Genomic DNA, 21951 nt, shown 5'->3' on the forward strand with positions numbered 1-21951 from the left:
CCAATATATTGAAACAATCAATATTTACATGCCCCTCTTGGTTGGACTAGTCAAAACCACATGTTGTCTCACTGGCGCGCTTCCATTCAACCATCACTGAGCGTGCTGTGAGAAGACGGAGAGAGCAGGGGGAATGTGGGGCCATATAATAGCGGCTGTAGGAATGCCAAATTCCTGGCTATTATAAGTGTTTACTGGCCAGGTCTCCATGAGCTGTTTCCTACACGCTGGGACACTGTGATTGTCTGTGTGAGAGATTGTGTGTATGTTTAGTTGAATGTGTCTTTTAGTTTGTGTAATAGTGCTCAGGCTGTGTCTGTGTGTACTACGCATGTCAGTGGTTGTTTGTTTCAGTATGTATTGGCGTGCTTCGGATCAGCATCAGGTGATGAATGCTCAACAAGCTCCATTCACTCTTTTGAACTACAACCAAGTGTGCGAGTGTTTGTGTGTGGATGGGAGGACGGCCAAGCCTTCCCTGCTCTGTCTTACATCAACCTCAGTTATAAGAAAAATTATTATAGACACAGACATGCATAGGGCTTAACTCGCATTTATTTTTGCTCAGCAGAGCCACACGTACACACATAATTGCATGATCTAAAGCTTCTCACATTTGCTCGGGCTCTTTAAAGGCCCAGCGCTGCTCATCAGAGGCGTAGTATGTGTCCCTCTACTTAAACACACAGACAGGAATGTCTCAGGCTTTTTTTTTCTCTTTTTTTTTTCTCAGTCTTATCCAAAGAGAGCGCGGGGATGTGGAATTTTCGCAGTTAATTCGGTGACCAGAGGGTATCTGCTGCAGCTAAAAATGGTCTCTCTTTTTTTGTTTTTTGTAACAGTGGTAGGACACATAGTTAACCAAAAAGCTGTTGCCCCCTGCCAAAAGAAGATGGTGCACTTGAGCAGTTCTTTGTTCTGGGTTCAGTCTTAACACAAGGAGCTTTTGGAACAAAGTTCTGTTTCGGTAAACATGTTGAGAGCTCCTCTGAGAACTGCGTACATTCAAGGGCTTAGGAAAGCTGAAGTATTAGGGGTAGTTGATTTAGTCATTTTGTTCTGCACGTCACAAAGAAGTAGTCTGGCTTTTAATGTCGGCCCAGATCTCTGTGTTTTGTCCATCTTTCAGTGCTGCCCACCGTTTAATCTCGCACAGCTTTAACAATATTTTTCTTTTTTTTTATGAATGGAGGAGCAGTGGTTGTCGACAATCATCATTTTGACCAAGCAACATACACTCACTATACATCTGAACCCAACACTGTAAACTTAAAGGTTCCTCTAGTGCAACTGTTTGGGGCACTGTGACGAAAATGAGAAAGGGGGGCCCCAAGATGGATATTTTCCATGACACCTTTAACCCATCGAGGCAAAACAGTGGTTTGACAATACTAAGAAGGGCTAAGGAGATCCCTCCGAATGTTCTCATTTCCTGCAGCGTAATTGTACAAAGTTGGGGGTCCTTCTTTCAACAGTTGTGACACCTGTGAAAGCAGAACCACCTAGCATATTTGCTCATATACAATATTTGTACTGTAGGTACATTTTATATCTCCTCTGATTCTTCTCCTCTTTCTTCTCACTACCGTCCTATTTCTACTGCCACCTTTAACCTCCTCTTATCCTCTCGTTGCTTCTTCCCCTTCAACCCATCTCGCTATCAACTACATTCTCAACTACACTTCCTCCTCCCTCTCTGTCCCCTTTCCTGCTTCATCTCCTCCCTCACTAATTCTTTCTTTCTTTCTTTAGTTCTCTCTCCCTCTCTCTGCACCGTGCTCCTTCTTCCTCTTCATTCTCTACATCTGCACTGGCCTGCCGCCTGAGGGACCAGGAAGGGCTGAGGAAATAACACCCATCCTCCGTGAATGAGCCATGCCAAACAGTCCCCGCCCTGGGCGAACGGACCGCTCCAAACGTGAACCCGGTTCCTGCGTCGCAAACCGCCGGCTCTGGCAGAAAAGTGACAGAGAGATCGAGATAGGCGGGAGGAGGTTGCGAGCACCTTTCTGCCGAGCAAAGCCTAAAACCTCACTCCTTATCTGCCTCTTTTCCATATGCATGTCGCGCTGCCTCATTTTTCCATGAGTAATAATAAATGCAGTTCTGGGGGAACGGCATCACGGCTAGCATTGTGTATTCTTGGAGCGGGCCCAGAGGGTGGGTTGGGTGGAGGGGGCGGGGGGGGGTGGGCGTTGTGGTCCTGTGGGCCGGCAGTAGGAAGGGAAATAGTCCAGTGAGGCCAGCGTGGGAATGGGTCAGCATTTCTGACAGCGCAAGCCAAAACCCCCACCCTCTCTCCCTCTCCCTATCCATCCCTTCCTCCTTCACTCCTCTCCCCTCCCCTCTGTTCACAGCAGCCTTTCCTCTCCCCCCCTTTCTCTTTCGGTCCTACCCTTTACTTTTCTCCCTTCCCCCCCCTCGTCCCCCTCTCGCTAGGGAGGGGTGAAGAAGTCTTTTCTCATGGGCTTTTCCCAAATTGTTTTCACTGACATTTCTGAGATATTTCGCTGTAAAGAAAATATTTGGACATATTTCTCCCTAATGGGCTCGCTGATGGCGACGTCTTGCGCGCTAGCCCCGCCGACGGTCGCTGTGTGACTCGCGGAGTCCTGCTTAAATCAGCTTTTACTGGGCCGCTTTGGCGTGCGAAAGCTTCTGCGCACATGCACAGAAAACTTTTAATTTCCTTTCGAGCTACATCATAGCCGCCACATGTAAAAATGAGTGTCTGCAGTAGCTGTCAGCCAACAATGTGCATGTTGCTTTTTTTTTTTTTTAATGCTCCGCCCTCGGCCGCCCAAGAAATCTGTTTCACGCCGTATGATAGCAGGCAGCCGTACCTGACGTTTATTACTGCGGCTACACATCATTTTGTGCAGGAAAAGGTGTCGACTGTGATAAAATCTGCAGATTATTCTTTAACTATTCTATATTATTTTTTTTTTCCATTATTACGTACGCCCTTTCCTGTCCCGTTTTTTTTTTTATCATTTCCCTCCTCTCCTCTTCATCCCTTCTCTCCATTTCACTTTCACTTCCTCTCATTTTTTCCCCTCCCCTCAACCCCAACCCCAACCCCCCCTTTTCCATCTCTTCCCATATTTCTGTCAGTATGCTGATAGAGTCTGGGGCCTAGGTAAGGAAAGGGATATTAAATCAGGCCTTCGGTTGTGCGTGTGTCTCTACCCACGGCTGTGATTGACAGGAATGCTAATTCAGCTTTTAGGAGTTTGTTCTCCTCTCCCACTGAGGAATCGTTAACCCAGTGATTGTTGCCGTCGCCGCCACCGAGGGCCGTTCTTTTGTTTTCCGTTTTTGGCTGTTGTCGTTTTCTCTTTCTCATGACATTTTCGGTGCTGTCTCTGGGATGGATCGGCCCTTCGGGAATCGCGGCGGTTGATTCGCAACTTCTCCTTTTCTCTCTCTCTCTCTCTCTCTCTCTCTCTCTCTCTCTCTCTCTCACAAAAGCACGTTGCTTTTGAAATAAGGGTTAATGTACTTTCTGTTGCAGCCTGCGCTCAGTTAAAGTTGATGTAATATGAATGGAACAGAGAAAACAGCAATTTACGACATGAATGTAATTTCTTCTCTTATTTTGGCCGATTGCAGCTGCTCCAGATTGATTTATAAGCGTCTGTGAGTCAGTGTGAAGACTTTTCTCGCAAATTCAATTCAAGTGTCTCGCTAGCCTTTCCTATTATGTACTTGATCTTTAAATAGTGGCCACAGGAGCTAGTGTTCGGCATAGATGTCCCGCCGAATTAGCTCAGTTTTCTGCACCTAAGAAGCGAAATTATTTGAACTAAGCAGACACACATGCGCATATGTAAAACATTGCCTGACATCACTGATGTCACCAGTGATCCCACAGGTCTGGCTTGGGTGTTAACAGATTCATCTGCTCTGTTATGACAACGTTTTTCATCTGAGAGAGAGAGAGAGAGGCGATGGGGGGGGGCGTGGGGGGGGCTGAGAGGAGAGGAAGGAAAGGATGAGGGGAACTGTTGTTCACAAGCTGTAAAACCTCACATAAACCCAAGCAGCTTTAGCTCGGCTCACCACACATGTTGCAATTAACATGCAACGGCATGCTTCGCTGGCTGACCTCAAAGTCGGATGTTAGGTAGCTAGGCATGTGGTTAGTGGTGGGAGTTTAAAGGTCAGTCGGGGCAGCACACATCAGGCACTGAGCTGAGTTCATAGATGTCAGGTGGCCAGCAGTTTGAATTTCAAAACTTTGGTTAAAAACGTTCTTCTTGCGTAAGATTGAAAAGTAAAATATCTTCAGTTTATAATGCATAATTTATAGCTAAGTATCAAATATACATGTGGGTGTAACCTCTTTCACTAAAACTGTCTATTGTATTTTACTAGACAGAGTTTCCTGCATTCCCCAGACTGACTCTGGACAGGGCCCAGAGAAAAGCCTGAACTTGTTGCTTTCAATCAAATTTAAGCACATAAATATACAGTAGCTCCGTAGCCAGCTAGATTGTGAACACTGGAGCCTTGTTTATGATCGCTCGCAGCCGCGCCCTTCACTTGATGGACTGTATTGAATAAATGCATCCCTAATCCACAGCATGTCTGCTTTGAATTTTCCCTGCTAATGTTATGAATGGTTTGTGGATCTTTATGGTGATTCATCCACGGTAATGTCAGGGCAGGATAGCGAGTGGAGAAAGGCGTTCTTGAATTCCTTGCGTCTAATGCGGAAACCAGATGTGTACCCACGTTTTACACGACCTGCCATGACCTCGCTTCATCTACTGTATGCTTGGCCAGTTATGCATGGTAATCAGAGAAAACACAACCCTGAGGAGGGTGCAGAATCCACGGTGCAGTGGCCACTTAGTTGTGCTTAAAAACTTATTTTCCAGCATGCTAATGCTTTTTATCATCAATTACTGCAGAGTAGTTTTGACAATTGAAATATTTTAACTACAACTTGAACCTGTATCTTGAAGGAAAGGTCCAATGTCTCTTAACAATTTGAGATGAGCAAAGCCACTCTCACATCTGCCTGTTACATAGCTAGCAGCCACTTAGCTTAGCATAAAAACAGGTGATAGAGTGATGTACTTAGCTTAGCTCTTACCAAAAGTAAAGAGATACAAATATAATGGGTTAATTATTTACCTTTAATGTAACTAATAGGCAAGGTTTTTGTTTAAGGCTAAATTAGGCAATGTGGCATGTGCTCACTGAGCCAAGAGTTACTACCGTATGGGGGGTGCTAACAACTTTATATTACTGGAGATAAACACTACTTCTCTACACTTGTACTCATTGTCTTGTTTTTATTTGCATATCTATGACATGATATGTACAAACTATGCTATTTAAACTAGTGTTTAAATATTTCTCCTGTGGGCAGTGTAGACCAAGTTCTGTTCTGTGCTAAGCTAAGGTGAGCTAAGCTAAAATGAGTTTAGTATCATTGCTTTCAACTGTTACGAAATAATAAAAATATATTTCGCAAAATATTGGATGGATCTTTGAACTTGGAACATGATATTTGTGTTTTTTGTAACTTCAGCACCAGATACTGCTAAATAGTCTCTGAAATTTCTGCTTCAGAAAAATCTTATTGCATGATCGGAAATTCCATGAAGAAATAATGAATAGTGTTTGTTTCCCGTGCACAGAGCCCTCAAGCTCGCTCTGTTCTGACCAAACCAGCACAAGCTGTTTGCCAGAAACACCATTTCTCCACTCTCTCTTATCCTCCGCCAAGCCACGTCTCCAGACGGAGGTTTTATCAGCTCATGAAAACTGCAGCCATGATAAGATGTATTGGTTGTTGCACAGCTGACAGGTTGTCTTGATAGCGGAGAGGAAAAAAAAAAAAAAAGAAAAACTCTGGGAAAATCCATCAGGTTTGGTCACTGTGATGATTACAGTCCAATTTAAAGAATTGTTCACTTTGAAGTTTCTAACTGCGAAGCTAAATAGAGGAAGGGGAAAAAAGAGATGAAGGCTTGGAAGTTTTCTGGGAGGGAAAAAAAACCCCCAAATTCTCTGTCTTCACACTCGCTCCTTCTTCTTCTGACTCCTTCAGGATGGCGAGGATTGACGATGATGAGGAGGAGGCGGCCCGCGAGAGGAGGCGCAGGGCGCGCCAGGAGAGGCTCAGGACCAGAGAGAGCGAGGAGCCCGGCAGCCAGCCAGACAGCGTGGTCATGACCAATAGTCACAGGTTTGTGGTGCCATTGTTAAGCTAACACTAGCTCCATGAAGCTATATGTCTTTAAAGTAACAATCCTGTAGAAGTGTTAAGTTACGATTCAATTCAGATGTAATTCGGCAACACGAAGTGACAAACCGGCGTCCACCATTTGTCTGTTTTTCAACTTTTTTGATACAATGACACGTCAGCCAATCATTAGTCATATTGTTGTTTCACCATCTTATTTTGAAATGTTGACAACATACAATATCGCCAATAAGCAACTGAGCATCACTTCAATGTCAGCTCCCCAACAGTGAAGCTGGCCACAGTTAGCCGTTAGCGTAACTTTTAGCATGAACCCTTCAACTCAAGCTATATCAGCTAACATTAGCTGTTGTGCTCTAGTTTTGCTAGCTGTGAACTGGGCCTTAAAAGCTCAACTTAATGTATTGTATTGTAATTTGAGTGCTCTTGAAGCTAACTCTCAGATGCTACTACTGTATGTGGACTAAGCTAGTTAGCTAAGTGTGCTAACAATGCTATATATAGAGGGACAAATAAACATTCTTAACACTTCTGTTTTAAAAAAACTCCTCAAATGAATATTACTCAAACCCTGCGCTCACTGCTCCAACATATCCATACGTATCCATCAGGACAACTTCCTGACGAACAAAGACGCTCTCTATCTTACGCTTCTTGCATTTTAAAGCTACCAGATAAATCGTCTTGGCTACGGTGGAAGTGGTGGGACGCTCTGACATCTACCGACACAGACGATGCTTTGTGGTTATGAATGTTTCCCCTCTGCGAGCTCAGAGATACATCCTGGGCCTGTGGAACAACAAGGGGATTGTGCAGGAGGATGCTGAGGCATGGGCTAAGCGCTTGCTAGCCATTGTTGATTGTTTGGATGCAAGGATAATGTTTGCCAGACTTTTCGGTCAGAATAGTTTGAGTCATGCTGTTTGGAGTGAGGTGGAAGGATAGTCATTTGGTGTTTGTTATATAAAACGTACGTACGTTTTAGCCACACTGACCCATGATTTTAAGGATGGTTGTGCTGTATTTATTTATCTATCTATAGGGTCTCAGAGATCGTGGCACACTGTGAAACTTTCAGTCACATTGTAGTGAGTAGGTGGCTGCTAAGACCTAGAAAAGTCATTTGCTGATTTTCTGTTTGTTTCAATCAAAATCAAAGCCCAACCTATGTTAACTGGAAGATTAACTGTGGTGAAGACCTGCCAGTAAAGCCATTTGTCAGCAATCTTCCCGTACTCGCTACAAAGCTGACAATAACACGGCAACCGCAGGCTTTGATTACAGAGCACATTAGAGCCACTTTTAAGTATTACAGGCCTTGATCAAGGGCATCACGGCGGTAAGAGTAGATAATATTATGCATTCACTTCCTCTGCCCACATTTTCTTAACTGACGTCTGTTCTGACCTCAGTGCTTCCTCCTGATGACCAAAAAAAAAAAAAGAAAAGCACACAGTGAAACGCTTGTGTCTCTCTCTCTCTCTCTCCCTCTCTCTCTCTGTCTCTCTCTCTCCTCCTAGTGTGACAGAGACTGTGTCTGTGAGCAGCTCCTCTTATGGGGGCGGCGGAGACGACGAGGACCAAGCCCTGCAGGACCGCATGGCCAAACGCGAGGAGAGACGGCAGAGGCGCATGCAGGAGGCACTGGAGCGGCAGAGGCAGCTGGACCCCACCGGCACGGACGGCAACGGCGGCGGCGGCAGCGGCGTCGCCATGGAGAAGGAGGACGCAGAAGAGGAGAGGCCCTCCTCCTGGCGCAGGGGTCGTTACCGTGACAACGAGGACGAGGAGGAGAAGCCGAGCACCTACGGCTCCAGGAGGGAGGAGAAGGAGCGAGAGGAGCCGAGGGAGGTAGAGGAGGCTGCTCCCGAGGGGAGAGAGGAGGAGGAAGAGGAGGAGGAGGAGGAGGAGGAGGAGGGCGTGGATGAAGAGGAGGTGGAGGAGGAGGAGGAGGAGGAGCAGAAAGTTGAAGTGGTGGAGGACAAACCGAGAAGGTCTTACCTGAGAGAACAGGTGAGTCCTCCCATCGTTCTTGTTCAGTTGAGTTTTTATCTTCCGTGATTGACAGCCTCTACAAATGCGATGCTTGTTTCTGTAGGCATCAACCGAAGAGCCTAAAATACAAAACCAGGTATTGTCATCGCTTCATCAATTGTTTGTGACGCACCACCCCTAGCTGATCACTGCTATCTGTTTCAAAGAACTCCTATAATCCCTTTTCATAGGACCTCGTTGAGGAACAAACACATTCGGTAGTCAGTTCAAATCAGGCCAAGTCAGCAAATTCAGAGGCTGAGGAGGACGCGGCAGCGTCAGGGGAGGCTGAAGAGGTACCTGAGGAAGATAATGTAGATAATTCAGCCGAGAGCGAGACTTTGTTACTAAGAAATGACACAGAAGAGGACTTTGAGGTATCTGAGATACTGCACTCAGAGGATAATGAGGTATCATTCATGCGGTAAGAATTTCTGTAGAGGTGTGATGCACAGCACAGAAAATCTCTCTGGGTAACTTCAGTGTCACGACGCGTCTTTGAGGAGATTCACAAACAGAAATCCTTCGAAAAAACAAACCTCAGAAAACAGCCCCGTTGCCAGACGCTGAATTTACCCGATCACCTCGTGCAGTGAGGTTTGCACCACTCGCAAACCGGTGGTAACTGAGCCTTCTCTTTATGAGGTGCGGTTGCAGCCGTGCGGTCAGATCTTTTAATAAGGTTAATGCTCCACTGAGTGGTCACAGTGTGTGTGTGTGTCGTTTTTTTTTTTTTTTTTTTTTTATTCCTGCACGTCTTACACCTCAAATGCGAGAGCAACACCACTTTCACATCACACTGCCTCCACTCCGACCACTGAAGCAGAGAAATAACACATTTAAAGTAACTGAGCCATCTCGTCTGGTGTACTTCCAGTCAAATAATTTAGACCTTACCGGATTATTCGCACTATATCTTTTTATGTAAAATGTAGAAGCAAGGTAAGTGCTTGCTGGGGACGCAAAGCATAATGTTCAACGCCGAAATTAAGCACAAATCCCTAATTAGGTAGTAGTTCATTGTGTTTCACATTTATTTCTTGATCCTTATGAGCTGAGCTTTTATTTTGTCTTGAATTGACCCTTCGTTGGCCATCTGATTGGTCTGCTTACCGTATGTCAAGTTCTAACTTCTACTGTAGCTGGGGGGCACAAACAATAGCAACATGGGGGTCCATTCCCGCTGAAAAATGTTGAAAACCTGTAATAATAGTCTAGGTAAAGTGGAGGAGAGGCGGCTAGCGTTAGCAACCGTGCTAAAGTTGGCCAACATTGGAAAAAATATGTTTAATTCTAAAGACTACAGGTTTTTAAACATTTTCTTAGCAAATTGACCCGCATTGCTGTTGTTCGTCTAAACTAGCAAAGGTAGGAAGTCGGAACCTGACAGAGGGTATGAACCAGTCAAAAGACCAACAAACATGATAAACATGGACATGATATTATAAAGATTAAACTTTGGAGTGGACGCAGCGAGATGTGATGCTCCGTGTTATTTTATTTGGGGCGTGCTCTCGTCTTCCTCGTCACGTGACGTTACACAATCCACCTCCACTGCCACCTTCCAGCCGTCACCTTCTTTCTGTCTTTGCTCACTTTGCGTTTCCTTTTTTGCTTTTTGTTTTTTGCCGCTGCAGGTGAACGAGAGGGGCGGGGCCAGGGAGGAAAGGGAGGATCAGCGGAAGCACAACGGAGGGCTGCACGACGAGGCGGCTCCCAAACAGCACAGGAAACCCGAGAGGACCCTCAGGTACACAGTTACAACGACGCACACCTGCACAGTATCGAGGTCCAAACAGGGAGGTAGCCAGGTCTTATGAATTTTTCAAAAAGCTTAACAAATATTTATCAGATTCATGTTGCAGGTTGCTGCCAGTTTAAAGGACTTGGAACATTTAAATAAACACTTGAGTTGTATTTATTCCTCCTTTCCACTAGAGATGCGCAAATATCATGTTATTATTATTCAAGCCAATATTTTCCAACCTGCCTAATCAAACTAACTCATTTTATAAGATGAAAAAAAGATGCTTTTATTGAGAAGCTTCTAACTCATTGATTGAAAAATAATACGCAACGAATAGCAGTCCTTCTTTATGAAGCTAATACTGGACAGTATTCACGTATATCAGTGCTTCTCTACTCTTGACCGCGTGTGGAAAAGTACTGCAGTAACTTAATATTCTTAACACAAAGGTCACCTGAAAAGATCAAGCTACATAACCACCGACGATCAGGGTTACACAGGGCGACGAGAAGACGCGCATTCCTAAGATAAAAAAAAAAAGCTATATTGAATAAATCCAGAAGTGCCACAAAGAAGACGTTTGTGCAAAGTTAATCTGAAAATTATGGAGGGGTGAGAGTCATGTTTGTCCATAGTGTTTGCATATGCTGAACGAGGCACTTTTATCAGACAGGAACTTATTGATTTTACAGTCTGACATTTATTGTTTATTACCCAGGCGGCTGTAAAAGCATGGAAATGCTCCTTAAGGCGTCTGCAGAATAACTGAAAAGCAAATCTGAATCAGAATTTCAAGCAGACAAGTGGTTTTTGTTCAGCTGTAGCGGAGCCGTAATGTTTTCCTGTTGTGTGTTAGCAACAGTGAGCCCACATGCTGGAACTTGAGCTGCAACCTTATCTTTGTTGGTATTTGTTGGTGCGCACATGTTTTTTGTGCGTTTACGCGCGTCCGAGTGTCCGCGAAAGAGAGGAATTCTCCAAGTGTGCGTTTAAATATTCAGCTCGGATCAGATGTCAAGCTTTAGCCTGCATGTCAAGCAGCTTTGCTTGGAGGCCGGCGCGCTCACCCGTGTTTGTGCGTCCGTCCCAGTCGCGGCAGCGTGCGTTCCCCCGAGGCGTCCGCGGGTGACGAGCAGGACGACGCCGCCCGCCTGGAGGCAGAGCGCAAGCTGGAGGAGCTGAAGCGCCGCCGCGACGACGCCGAGAGCGAGGAGTTCGAGAGGATGAGGCAGAAGCAGCAGGAGGCCGAGGCCGAGCTGGAGGAGCTGAAGAGGAAGAGGGAGGAGAGGAGGAAGGTGCTGGAGGAGGAGGAGAGGCAGAAGAAGCAGGAGGAGGCGGAAAGGAAAGCCAAGGAGGAGGTAAATGAATTACAAGAGTTCTTATTTTGTTCATAAATTCACTTCCTACATGGATTTTTTTCATCAAACTAAATTCTTGCATTGGTATAAGATTGGTAGAAGATTAAGTAGGGACCCACTACCTACTATGTGTTCTATATTAAACTCAGCTTAGTGCTATTTATAAATTACACTGTTGTACACACAATACACTGTTATTATTATCATTTTACACTCAATATTAAGCTATTCAAATTTCAAACATGTGCAACGGTAGGGTGGCCGTGCCAGAAAATTGTAGAGGAAATTAAAAAAAAAAAAAGTATAAAAAATGTCTGATCAACCAAAGATTTTGCGATTCCCCCTGCAGTACCTCCACGGACCCCCTAGGGGTCGCGGAAACCCCTGTTGATTACCTATGGTATAAACTGATACGTTCCTTTGGTATTTCTCAAAAGATCAAATTGATTTAAGAGCCAGTGCCTAGACTTTTTCAGGTAAGAGCCAGAGTGAAACGCTTCATATCCATGTAGTCTAAAAGGTTTTCGACAAACCCTTAAAGCATTTGTTACTGTGATGTTTAACAACGTGAAACATCTCTTAAATCAGCATTTTACTCAGAAACTCGAAGCAAGCCAAGCGTATTAGTTTACATAGATTGATTGTTAGATAGCTTGCAGTGATGAATCTACAAGATAAGAGTTGATACTGAGACACAATAGCGGCTGTTTATGCATTTTTATACATATATATATATATAAAAAGAAGAAATTTGTCCAACATCTTGTTATTTAAGCATGGCCTGATGTATATTCTGAGTAAGTTTCTGCATACTGCGTTTATTCTTAGAAATCTCATAAGAACAAGTAAAAAAGAAAAGTAAAAGGTATAATGTGTCTTATGCTGGACTGTCAGCAAAAAATAGTCATGTCCACAGATATTCCACTAATTTCATTACCAGTGCAGCAGTAAAAACCATTAAGTCATCACATCCATATTTTTTCTTTATGTATTAATACTTGGTGTTTTTTTAAGCCAAAATAAGCTCTGTTTTCTCATGTATTCCTGTCACTTCTTCAAATTTCATCTCAATGTTAAATTTAATCATAATTTTGGCCTCACCTCTTTCATGTTGATTTACCCTTTCGCACCAGTTTGAGCTGAAACTCGTGCATCACACTCGCGGCGGCGCCGCCGTGACGTTATCTCGCCGTACGTCACGGTTATCCCGACTCAACCTGTTTAGGTCGCCACTCGTAACTCACGGGTGTCATCCCTTCTTTCTCCTCTCATAGCAGCCTCATCCTTATGTATCTCAGACGAGATAACCTCCTCCTCGACGTCGTCCATTTTCCCTTCCAGCCGCCCGCTCCGAGGCCGCGCGTTCTCGCTCTTGCCCCCGGGCTGGTGTTCTCTGTTGATCTTGGCCCTGAACGCGGCCGCCCGTCCCTCTCGCTATCTGCCCCTGTTCTTCTCTTCATGTGTGATGTTAATGAGGCCTTTTGGTTTGTAATTAAAAGATGGCCCAGAGATACAGAGAGACTAATTAACCAAGACAAGGCTGCTGGAGAGGGCTGATATACTGCCAAGAATTAGCCCTCTTCTGAATACAGTATAAATGGTTCATACATTAATTGTTTCTCTTTTAAACTGTTGATAGTCTGCATGTGTCAGGCTTTCTCAACTCACTCACACTTTTTTTCCAGAGGCAGGCGATCGCTGTAAATAAGAATTTGCTCTGGATAATTGGATTTGTCCCTGATGCGGTTCATTGGAGAGCGTCAGTAAATCCTTTAAAAAGTGTTGTGATCACGGTGATAGCCGGGGACATATTATATTCGAAATCTGCAATTATCCATAATTTTGTAATTCCCTGTCACGTCATTAAACATAAACAGCATTAGCGTCAACCTTAACCCTGCACGAGGCTGGACAACTGACTGTATTTAACAAAGGGCTGGAGTAGAAACGGAAAATTGACTTTCCAGTTAAGAACGGCTTTAACTCCATGTTCCTCAGGAGGAGAAGAGGAAGATGAAGGAGGAGATCGAAAGGAGGAGAGCAGAGGCAGCTGAGAAGAGGCAGAAGGTGGAGGACACCGTGGATGGGGAGGGCAAACCCTTCAAGTGCGTCAGCCCGCGAGGCTCCTCTCTGAAGGTCGGTCCTCCACTTGTCTTCGCTAACCATACGCTAATCCCTTTGTGCCTCTTCTAATGATAGCTCCATTGATGCATGTTGGTTGAACTACTAGCTCATCAGTGAAAACCTATAAACGAAGCTCATACTTGTTTTCATTTTCTGACTTTATGATCTGATGAGAAACAACATGACTCACAGGGATAGTTTAAGCGTAATCTCCATCAGATAAAGTGAAGAGCGGGAGCGGCGTTGTTCGCCTAAACTTCGATAACATCTGGAACCAGACTGCTGCTACAAATGGTGTTCAGGGATGGTCCTTCAGGGTCTGATGAGGTCCTTTAAGGCAACACTCAGTTACTACTGTAGATAGTAAGCACTGTTGATTTAAATTCCTGTGGTTTCTAAGCTAAGCTGAGCTAAGGTTGATAAGCCTTACGACAATCAGTGCTATTGTCAATTTAACATCCACCTATTCATAAACCCAGATATTTCGGTTCGTCTAGATCCTTAAAAAACTTTGCCTACTTTGCTGAGCAACAATGTGCCCGTTGTACTTCTCTTGGCTTTTGCTGTATTTGCATCAGGTCCAGCGCAGTCGTCAGCAGAATGGAGTGAATATAATAGTTATCCAAAACCTGCAAATCCCACTCATCCGGCAGAGCAGCAAAGCTTAAGCTAAACATTCAAAATATTTGGAGAGATTAAGTGCCAGATGAACCGCATCTGCACCTCTCACCTCTTTTAGCTCTTTGCTAAAGAAGTGTTATTTGACTGAGATCAAGGTGTATTCATAAATGGAAATATGCTTGATGAAAGGGAAAGTCAACTCCTGGGGAAAAAAAATAAAATAAAAATCTGTTCCTTCTTCGACTGCATTTTAAAAAATGTGCTGACATGTTTGCAAAAAGGAATACAAGAGGAGAAAAAAAAATCCACCCGAATCAAATCAGCGGGTGCTGATCCCCTCCGCACTCAAAGGGAAATGTTTGTCATAGCGAAGGAACGCTTAATCAACTCGGATGTTAATAAATGTTTTCAGCGTTGCCAAAAGCCGACTCCCACACACTGAATATCGAGGGGGATTTTCAGCCAGTGGAGAAAATCTAATTAGTGACAGTTAGCTGTAATATCCATCTGGACCGTTCCGCTGAGACCCTACACCCTACACAAGTTTGGCTCTGGGGTTGTGTGAGCGCTCGTGATTGTGGTCAGTTTTGTAAATAATGTTGTTCAACTGTGATCCTACTCCGCTGCTTTCGCAGACGCACCTTTACTTCGTCATCATGTTCACTGTAGGTACATCTGTTTGTGTGCGTAACTGAGTGGTTTTCATTGTCAATTTTCCTGTATTAAGTTTTTGTGTGTGTTTATGTGGCAAATAATCCATTTGAATTGGGTGTCATGCTATTTTAACAACTAACACGGCTGCATTCAGTTCAATTGTCTCTATAGACCACAGTTTAATTAGTTATTTAAAGACGGTTATTTTTGGTCACTCGGTGGCAGCAGGCAGAGGAATAAAAGCATATAAGCTTTAAGCTAATAAGCTAACGTGTACTTTAGAATATTTTTGATGATTATTTATCTATTTATCTATCTAGCAAACACATAGCAACAGTAGCATGGATTTCAAGCTCATTGCCAAAACAAAATCCACTATTTATCCACAGTTTTAGCTCAGTTTTTGGTCTCTGCCAGCTCTTGGGAGAAGTATGTAGCGCTTTAGCTTATAGAGGGTATGCATTGACGTCACTGCCACCTGGGGCCACACCCCCCTGAGTGGCAAAAACACAATGAAATGTATCAGTAAATACAGCGAGACCCGGAACAATGTGGAACAAATTAAGGACAATTGGACTCAACAATGATCCGTACGAACTAGTATGGATTTGGATTAGCCGTTAGCCATGAAATACTGAAGCGTCAAAAAGGATGACAAGGAGTGTTTGCAAATATTCCGTTTAACTTTTTGTTGTTATTTATTGTTGAAACTGAAATAGTTACTGTCGGATGTAACTACGCCAAAACAACACCATCAACGCACTTACCTGACAGTCCTCCAGGACGTAACTTAAGACGTAGCTTAAGGTATGACCTCATCAGAAGCTGTGATGTCACATGCATGCCCTCTGTAAATGCTGCACTGTGTTCATGAGATAGTCCCCTTGGTACTGGACAGTTCGCAAACAGTGCTTTTAATATCGACCTTTTTTGGTCAAAACAACTTCCCATAAAATTGGGGGTTTTGAAAACCCAAACAAGGAGCAATGAAATGAAATGAAATGGTTTCTAGAGCTCAAAAGTCGTGTCATGAGTTTCACATTACACATATTCGCCTGCAACTGAAAAATATTGACTAGTGCAGCTTTAAAAAGAAAAAACAAAAAAACTTCGTATTGTCTTGTTTTTTGTTATTGTATCACAAAGTCTGGACGGAAAAGCCCCGCGAGTGTAACGGAACACACGAAGAGCAACGCTAATCCATTTCATGTTGCTACTGCCCTGCCACATAAAAACTGCGTAGCAGCAAATAGGCTTTTTCTCACGTAAATTGAGCAATTTCCTGCCCAATTTCTGCGCTGAGTGAATTTCATGGCCCTTCGGTTCTGCGAAACCTATCAAAAGCATATTGCATATTTCAAAAATTACATGCATGCCTTTGACTGTTTCTAACGTGCACTTTTTTTTCTTTCTTTTTTTTTTCCTCCTCATTTCCTTTTTTTTTTTTTTTTTTTTTTTTTGCCGTGGTGTGCTCTTTGCCTGACAACTGCCATTTTGTGGCTCCGGTTACACTAAAACGCAGAAATATGTGCCTCCCTATCAGGAATCAGCTCCCAGTGGAATGCGCAGTCCCAGGAGCTCGCCTTCGTGTTATCAGCAGTACACCAGCATAACCCCCGCTCTGTGTTGTAGATAAAGGCCAGTGTTCCCTGGCAGGGAAGGACAGAGGGACGAAATGAAGGACAGGCTGCGGGGATATGCAGGAAAGCGATTAGGGTTAACAGGATTACTGTAACTGCGTTCGGATGGCTACAGCTCTTTAAAACGCGTCTGAGAATGGGGAATTTCCTGTCGGGGAGTATTTTGGGAACTCCCACATTCGGTAGCAGCCGAGCGCAAGGTCCTTTTTTCACAGAGAGGGAGAGAGAGAAAGAGGGGGAGAGAGCTTTTTATGTCGGTCGTGCTTTTGTCCATTTTAAGATATTTTTGTATGCGTAAAGAGCACATGTGTCGCCCCCTCTTTTAGCCTTCTTTTCATATATCATAAACAGTCCTCTGAGATTCCCACAGTCCAAAGGCACAGATAGGGAAAAAAAAAAAAAAGAAAAAGCTCGCTGCGTGGTTTTCTTCTTTTTTTTTTTCTGTTCATGAGCACACGTCTTTTCAGAGCGTTTTGCACACGGGGGGAACAATCAGTCAGATTGTGCGTTGCTCATCAGGAGGATCCAGCTCATTGATTGGTGGCGAGGAAATTAAACGATGAATCATCACTTAAAATCCCAGATGTGTCTGCACTGTCACAAATACTCTGAAACGGCTTTTTAGGAAACAAAAACGATGACACAGACGCACGGAAAATCCGCAGCGAGCTCCGAGCATGCGATATTTATAACCCTGTCTTTCTAACTTTCTCTCTTCAGATCGGAGAAAGAGCTGAGTTTCTGAACAAGTCAGCGCAGAAAAGGTAAAAATACCAACCTAAGCGTCATCTGTTTAATCAGTTCGTGTCCCACTAGTGAAGCTTTTTTCAGCCGCCTGGTTACGCTGAATAGGAGGAATGTACTTCAGAGCTGAGGCGTTGCATCCTTCTTGAGTGTCTACAGTCTACAGGAGCCAAAGGCCAAATTGCACTTAATGCATATATAATGTTTCAAACGGTCCCATTTTCCATGTAGCCGGTGCTGATTTCTTGCTTCTGCCCAGCAGCGCAGTGAAGGCGGCTCATTCTCCCGTGGTGTCCAAGATAGACAACAGGCTGGAGCAGTACACCTCAGCTGCTCAGGTTAGCATCCACTTTGAAATCATCCAGCAGTAACTGAGTTCATTTTTATATCCACTTCTGCATCCCTGTGTTTCAAATTTAACTAACAAAAGGGCGAATTAGTCTCGCTTCAAATCCTTCTCTTTCAGGTTTTCTCCGAGTGACTGACTAGCGTAAAGGTGCAAATTTATGTTTGTCTGATTGAACCAATGTGCAGACAGAAAATAGAACTAAGGTCACTCTAAAAGTAACAAAGCCTGATTCAGTTTTCCATATCGTATTTCCGTTATGCTAATTTTGGTCATCATGAAAGTAGAAATGCTATCAAAGTGTCCTAAATCTGAAATGCGTACGCAGGCAGAATTAGCCTGACGTGCCGCTCCCTCATGCTAATTCTTTTTAAAGTCGTACCCGGCTTGTGCCTCTCTTGAATTGAATACCCAAAGCATCACACTCGTATTTCTCGGCGCACTTTGAAGACATATCAAAGATGCTGCCGAAATTTGTCACTGGTATTATTAGCAGGCTGATGTGGGGTTCTTAAACATGTATCCGAGCTTTGATCGGTGCAGCCGCGCCACGATTATTCCCTAGTTAAAACCCTTCACTTTGCCTCTGCAGAGAGAGAACAAGGAGTCTCGATCCCCTCGCTCCGGAGCGGTGGATCTGCCCATGGTCACCGACAGCATACGAAACATCAAGAGCATGTGGGAGAAGGGCAACGTGTTCACCTCCCCCGGCGGCGGCGGCGGCGGCACATTCAAGGTAAAGTGAGGATGTAGCATCGAAAAGTTTGTGCGGAGAAGGAGAGACAGGGAGAGGAAAGAGCCAGGCGCTTCCTGGCTGCCAGTGACGACGAGGCGTGGCTGACCTTTGACCCTGTCCAAACAGGAAGCAGCTGTGATGAAGACGGGCGTGGCAGGCCGCATCAACGACTGGCTGAACAAAACCCCAGAGAGTGGCAAGACGTCAGGAGGAAGGCCAGCGGTAGGTGGCCGCCGTAGCAACCGCTGCTAGGAGACACAGGGCGTTTAATGTACGGCTTCGCACATGATAAGAGGGAGGATATTAACTGACCTGAATTATTAATGACATTATATAAATCACAGCATCTACACAGTTACTTAAACTCCTTGAAAACATATTTTCTTAATTGTTTATTTCACATTATTTCACGGTTTCCTGAATTTCTCTATTTGGACTCTTAGCACTGGTAAGTGGGAGGGGCTTGGCAGGAACAGGGTGATGTCATGTGCTTCCATGCACCAATCAGATGACAGCAATGTTTGAATTTGAGCTTTTTGGTCATTTTCAACCAAATATTATGAGACCTCACCTATATAGAGTTAGTAGTTAATATGTAGTTAATAATAATAATAATATCTATTCATTAGGACAAACTTTATCCGTTTAAACCTCACCTTTATTGATATTTATGTTAAGGCTTCAGTTGTCCACAACCTCATAATAAAGTGTGTATGTGAAAATTATTATGTCAAAGTTGTATTATATAAATTTAACAAAAGATGTAAAGTTAGGCTGAGCTCACATCTGTCTGGCACCACCTGGTGGCCAAAAATGAAAGCGACATCCCTGACCTTGCTACCCTCCAGCTGTTATAATATCTAAATACGGTGCATGTGCATATTGCAGACTTGGCACAAGTTTGGTATACAGTGTCACTCAAGCATTTAAGCTTATAGTAATCTTTGCTGGTAGAGTGAGAGCAAGCTATTTTCCCTCTCCTGTTTCAGCATGTCGCTACATACCAGTGTAATATGCCTATATTTTATCCAAATATTTACGCTATAGTCGCGGATTATGGCTTGAGCTAAAATAAGTAACAGAGAGAAGGGAGAGAGGGCGGGCATAGAGGAAACTCACTGTCTATCAAGCGAATTCAAAAGTGGGGACTTACTTCCTCTCCATTGCTACAACGTTAAAACACATTTTGCTTTGCTTTGTCATGGAGCGCTCTGAAAAAGTCGTTGCACGTAATTAGAGCGCCACTTTCCACTTCTTCCAGACAAACTCGCTCCCTGCCACTCAGCTGTCTCTCCTCCCTTCCTATTTACATCTCAGGCGCTCCGTCAAAGCCACCGTATGACGAGTATCTGCCTTTATTTTCTGATTCCCCCCCTGACAGGACCTGAAGCCTGTTGACGTCACCAACAAGAGGAGTCTATGGGAAAACAAAGGCGCCTCTCCAACCAAGGTACATGTCCTCAATTTCAGCTCATTTAACATCCCGCGCCTTCGAGTGTGATCCCCTTCTCCGTGGTTTTTTCCTTGTCAATCAAGATAACGTTTTGTGGAAGACACGGAGAAGAAAAAGTTGAATACTCTCACGATGTTTTTTGACCCAGCTGTGGCAGCAATGGGAGTAACCATCACTTGTGTTTGTTTTTGTTCCAAAGAACTCTCATAGCTAGTTGACCTCACCGTTAAATCTGGAATAAGCCTGGAGAGGTAAAAGAGTAACTGTCCTACGTTTCCTCAACGCGCTTATCACAGAATGACCTCACTCTCTGCTGTCACACTATTGACTTTTTTTTTTTTTTTTTTGCTCTCTTTTCATCGGCACAGCTGTACTTTGTTCAGCCGCGGTTGGACACTACTGCTTATTTTAGTTGTAATCATCATGGCTCAGAGTCGCAGTGTAAAACTAGATGTGTGATTGGGCAGTTTAAAACATTAACTTTCCAAAATACCTTCCAAAAGTACAGATAGAGCATTTGGGATTCGCCCTCAGACTTATCAAACACGTTTGCTAAGTGCTGTAGTGTAACAGGCGCGAAGTGACAACGCCAGCGAAACCTCAGAAAAGTCAGTTTAAAGGAGTGTTACGCCGTTAACTCCATTAACACCCGTAACTTGTTAAAACTGACTGTACAGAATCCAGAAGATTGCAGTTTGGTATAAATGCTGCGTCGTATAAAAAAAAAAAAAAAAAAAAAAAAAAAACTTTAAGAGTGGGCCTGTTGTCCAACTGCAGGCTGAACGCTTTTCACAAATGGCTGTATCACATCACCGCTCCTTCTTCTGACAACCACAAATCACCGCTCTCAGCCCCGACTTCACTTAAGTTTTTATTGCTCCTAATGGAGAAACTGTTTACAGCATTTTTAACAAGAGAGACGTCTTGCTGTGCCGTGCGGCGGCAGTTTGACAGTATCGAATCACCGTTCATTGCCTCGCGTTTTCAAACAAGTCTGACTAAGCTGGGCATGAATAAACTGTCTAATCTATTTTCTGAGTGTAATAGTGCTGCTTAGTAGAAGTGAAACTTAAGAGTTAATGACTAGGATATCCTACCTAGCCACTTATTTTCCTATAAACTTTCCTCCCTTCTTCCCCTTGGTAGCAGCGTGTTCCTGCAGCCAACAGCTGCAGTGCATGCCGGAGGCTGTGGTCCACCAGTGAGTAGTGGGTCTGGAGGGCAACAGGCGGTGGTCTCCGCTGACGTAAAAAGGGCCCTGGACAGGAAAGTTAGCGGTTAGCGACCTTGTTATTAGCCAACCGAGCTATGCTGTGATGTCAGGGGAGACGGAATGAGCAGGATGACGAGGGAGAACTGGATAGGTTCAGGATGAGAGAGTAATAGTGTTTTTCCCTGAAGGTTTGCAAACTTTCTGCATCTCCGCCGCATTATAACCTCCCTGTCCTCGTGTCTTCCAGGTGGCAGGCAGAGGGGAGACCAAATCAGTCGCCAATGGTGAGTTTTTTACGAGGCGGAAAGCACACGGTTGTTGAAAAAAAGTCAACTTTTCACCCTCTTGCTCTCAGCTCGGCCACAGCTTATCAGTTCAAATTTTCTGGAGAAGTGAAAACTGAGGGGAGTGACTAGTAGATAATAGAGGAAATTTAAAGTGACAACGTGAAAGATTAACACTCAGGAATTAGCTAACAACAGTCCATATTAGATTACAATGTACATAGTATGTTCTCCTACATGAAATTATTTGATAGATATGGTAGCTACATTTGAGCCAAGTGATCCAGATCTAGACACCTGAAGTCATAAACATATTAACACATATTTTCAGATATTGCTACCTAGCTAACGTTAGCATTAACAGCTGTTAGCTTACCGGTTTAGAGGAAACATTTTGAATTTAGCCTCTAATTAATTCCTTTACTTGCTTGTTTTCCTTCTATTTCTGTAACTTCCTTTGTTGTTTTTGATCATGCTAGCTTGGCAAGGTCTTTAGCCATTGTTGTGTTTACTGTAGCTATCATCAGCTGCTCCTCCTTCAACATGATTGACTTGACGTTTGCCCTCTCGGCAGCGCAACTTCCGCTCATGTCGGACTGCGCTATTGCCTCTTGAGGTACAACGTGGTATTACAAGAGGGAACAGACCGGTGGTAACTTCAAATTGTTGCTAATCAGTTGCTAATCAGTTGCTAATCAGTTGAATAAAGGAGAGGGACAGAGGAGGAAATGAGTTCAAGGTCACCGACGTCCATTCACGTGTCTTGAGCCTCCAGAA

The 21951-nt window shown here is 44.0% G+C and overlaps 1 protein-coding gene across 6 annotated transcripts in view; it reads left to right on the forward strand.

The window, feature by feature from the left end:
* The window catches only part of cald1a (caldesmon 1a), a 52576-nt gene that overhangs the window by 27230 nt on the left and 3395 nt on the right, over positions 1 to 21951 (forward strand). For 2 of the 6 annotated variants that reach the window (XM_047575003.1, XM_047575002.1), the window contains exons 3-15: positions 6065 to 6202; positions 7741 to 8233; positions 8319 to 8351; positions 8446 to 8664; positions 9892 to 10004; positions 11092 to 11359; positions 13358 to 13495; positions 17119 to 17162; positions 17405 to 17480; positions 18081 to 18224; positions 18351 to 18446; positions 19606 to 19674; positions 21138 to 21174. In XM_047575003.1, coding sequence (XP_047430959.1) covers positions 6065 to 6202; positions 7741 to 8233; positions 8319 to 8351; positions 8446 to 8664; positions 9892 to 10004; positions 11092 to 11359; positions 13358 to 13495; positions 17119 to 17162; positions 17405 to 17480; positions 18081 to 18224; positions 18351 to 18446; positions 19606 to 19674; positions 21138 to 21174 — 1868 coding nt within the window. Of the gene's footprint in view, positions 1 to 6064; positions 6203 to 7740; positions 8234 to 8318; positions 8352 to 8445; positions 8665 to 9891; positions 10005 to 11091; positions 11360 to 13357; positions 13496 to 17118; positions 17163 to 17404; positions 17481 to 18080; positions 18225 to 18350; positions 18447 to 19605; positions 19675 to 19876; positions 19929 to 21137; positions 21175 to 21951 lie in introns of all 6 variants that reach the window. The other 4 variants (XR_007111238.1, XM_047575004.1, XM_047575005.1 and 1 more) reach the window with 4 other exon arrangements.

Source organism: Mugil cephalus, chromosome 22 (assembly GCF_022458985.1).
Source record: "Mugil cephalus isolate CIBA_MC_2020 chromosome 22, CIBA_Mcephalus_1.1, whole genome shotgun sequence".
NCBI lineage: Eukaryota > Metazoa > Chordata > Actinopteri > Mugiliformes > Mugilidae > Mugil > Mugil cephalus.